The sequence below is a fragment of the Arachis stenosperma genome, chromosome 4 (genome assembly GCF_014773155.1).
Source record: "Arachis stenosperma cultivar V10309 chromosome 4, arast.V10309.gnm1.PFL2, whole genome shotgun sequence".
Lineage (NCBI taxonomy): Eukaryota > Viridiplantae > Streptophyta > Magnoliopsida > Fabales > Fabaceae > Arachis > Arachis stenosperma.
The window spans coordinates 132,689,949-132,692,842 of record NC_080380.1 but is presented as its reverse complement, the minus strand read 5'-3'; the positions used below and the strand labels follow the sequence as shown (position 1 = coordinate 132,692,842).

The 2,894-nt window shown below is 33.7% G+C and overlaps 1 protein-coding gene across 1 annotated transcript; it reads left to right on the top strand.

The window, feature by feature from the left end:
* The first annotated feature begins 321 nt into the window (after positions 1–321).
* LOC130975567 (26S proteasome non-ATPase regulatory subunit 11 homolog) lies at positions 322–1,307 on the top strand. Its single transcript, XM_057900339.1, has 4 exons — positions 322–338; positions 470–545; positions 792–814; positions 911–1,307. The coding sequence occupies exons 1-4, from the start codon at positions 322–324 to the stop codon at positions 1,305–1,307; spliced, it is 513 nt and encodes a 170-aa protein (XP_057756322.1).
* The last annotated feature ends 1,587 nt before the right edge of the window (positions 1,308–2,894 follow it).

Below are 2,894 nucleotides of genomic sequence, written 5' to 3'. Positions count from 1 at the left end.
CTTCTGTTTTCTCTCCTATCCCTTTTTCGTCTGTCTTCTTCCTCTTTGCGACATCCCTCTCCTCTTCCTCCACCCACTATCCTCTGCCTTCTTCCACATCACGATGAACCTCCTTTTCTTCTTCTACCCCCTTTGCGTCTGCCTTCTTCCTCTTCGCGATGTCCCTATACTTCTTCCTCTACCCACTGTCCTCTGCCTTCTTCCACAACGACTCCATGACCTACTTCTTCAAGTCATGACTCCACAGGTACTTACCCCCTTTTTCCAATTTTTTTTTAACAAAGTTTCTTTTGTTATATATTTTGATTTAATGTTTGAAAAATGGAGATTCTTTTGTGGTAAGTGATATTCACTATTGCTGGGAATCTCACTATTGGGGGCTATAATTGTTGAGTTGAAAGGAATAGGAACTGAATTAAAGTTGAGATTTTTCAATATTATCTCTATAACTTTAAATTACTTGTTGCAGCTTCTTGAGTTCGTCATTCCAGTATCCAGTTGTGAAAATTGGTACAGAAGATCAATCTTTTATTGACTCTGTTATGGTGATGTGAAAATTGGTGATTGGATTTATATCTAATTGATTATTGAATACCCATGAGCTATCTAATTGATTATTGAAAAAGTTATTGACAATGTAAGAAGTTTAAAATATTAGTATTTGATGCATATGCACATTTGATATGCATAGTTGAACAAAAATGAAGTGTTTCGGCACCATAGGTTGTGGAACATGTTAGATTTTCAGTAGTTGCAATAATACTAATTGTGTATGTTATTGTTTCCTTTAGCTTTTGAAAATGGATCTGAGCTTGTAATTTGAGATAGTGACATTACTGATATTGGATTTCCAATCTCACCATTTTGGTGGTTTTTAATGTGGAAGACACTGTGTACGTGTGTTTTGCAGCTCTTGTCCAGTTGCTAAAATTTCAAGGACATCTGCTCTTCAAATTGCACTCTGCAAAGAAATGGTGCAATGGACTCGTGCTGAGAAGTGTATGTTCTTGAGGCAGAGAGTTGAGGTAAGGCTTGCAGCACTTCTAATGGAAAATAAAGAGTTTTCAAAAGTTTTGACTTTACTCTCCAGCTCGGTCAAAGAGGTTAGAAGATTAGATGACAAGCTTCTACTTGTAGACATAGAATTACTGGAAAGCAAGCTACACTTCTCATTAAGGAACCTTCCAAAGGCAAAAGCTGCACTCACAGCAGCAAGAACAGCTGCAAATGCTATTTATGTGCCGCCGGCACAGCAAGGTACCATAGATCTGCAGAGTGGACTACTGCATGCTGAGGAGAAGGATTAGGGATGCCCAAAATAACCTACTTTTGGTGCAATAAAATGTATTACTTGTCGTGTGTATTATTATTACCAGTCTAAATTATCAATATCAGGGATCATATCATCCTCTATGATGGCTACTATAAATGATAGATTGTATTGTACATACAAGATATGGGAGATCAATTCTTTTTGAGGTGTTTGGGTTGATTTTTTATTATCTCCCTATCATATATTGTTTTCTCTTAGCTAGTATAGTCTTTCCCTGCACAATTTCGTGGTATTATTATTATTATTTTTTTCGTATTCTAATCTTCAAATGACATCAGGAAATAAGGATGTGATGCTATTACCAGAATGATTGATTGATCCTCATCTAAAAACTTCAATCAGAACACGATGCATGGTGTTCTGTTTCTAGGCATGGTGATATTGATGGTTATGTTGTGTTTGTTTTTTGTAGATTTTTTATATAATTATTATGGTTGTGAGGATGGAATTGAAAAAACATGAAGATGAAGGCAAGTATAAATATTATTAAACATGTATAAATAACAAATATCAAATATTTTATTTATGTTACACTTAACTAACCATAGATGATTTGTTATTTGTATACACTAGTTTGTGGTATCTAGTTTTGCAATTTATGTTACTTGATATTATTTAAGACAATTAATTGCTTGTTGCAATTTATGTTATTTGAAACTAGTTTTCAAAATATATAGTTGCAGTTCAGGTTATTTGATATTAGCTTTTAAAACAAGAAAGGTTGCAACTGAGAACCAGTATCTAGTTTTGCAATTTATGTTATTTGATACTATTATCTAGTTTTGCAATTTATGTTATTTGATACTATTTAAGACAATTAATTACTTGTTGCAATTTATGTTATTTGAAACTAGTTTTCAAAATATTTAGTTGCAGTTCAGGTTATTTGATATTAGCTTTTAAAATAAGAAAGGTTACAACTGAGAACCAGTGTTGAGCAGAATTTGAAAAGTAGTCCTGTGTTAGATTAAGGCTGCATGAACTACTATTAGTACAACAATCAAAGAGGAGTTCTGGCACACCTTAACCCCAAATTGAAAACATGGTCCATACTTCTGAGAACTGACAAATGCCATACATTACAGTACTACTCAGATTCACTTCTTCCAAAAGAATGGCAAACTATGCCGTATTTGTTTTTTTCTCAGCAAAATACACATTAAAAATAGAAAAGAAAAAGAAACTATGGTTGCTAGTAATTGCTTTGATTTTCTTTCCCCTGCAAAGATAGAACTTCATGAACTACTATCATGTATATTATTTTAGCTAAGCATCTTTATTTCCAGTGGCTCATTCATTGATATCTTGGAATCCTCGACAATCCCTCATTCATTAATATCTGCACCACTGTGTTTGAGAATTCGCACTGCGAAAAATCCTTAGTTCCCTTCATAAACAGAACTACCTTATTTGAAGTAACAACTTTATCCAATGTAGACTTCAATTGAGGAGTCAATCCTGCAAATAAAACCAAAATCCCAACATATAATTAGGCGTACCAGTAATTATCAAGTAAAAACCCTCAACTTAATCATATTTTTTTCAAGCCTCAAATTAGTCC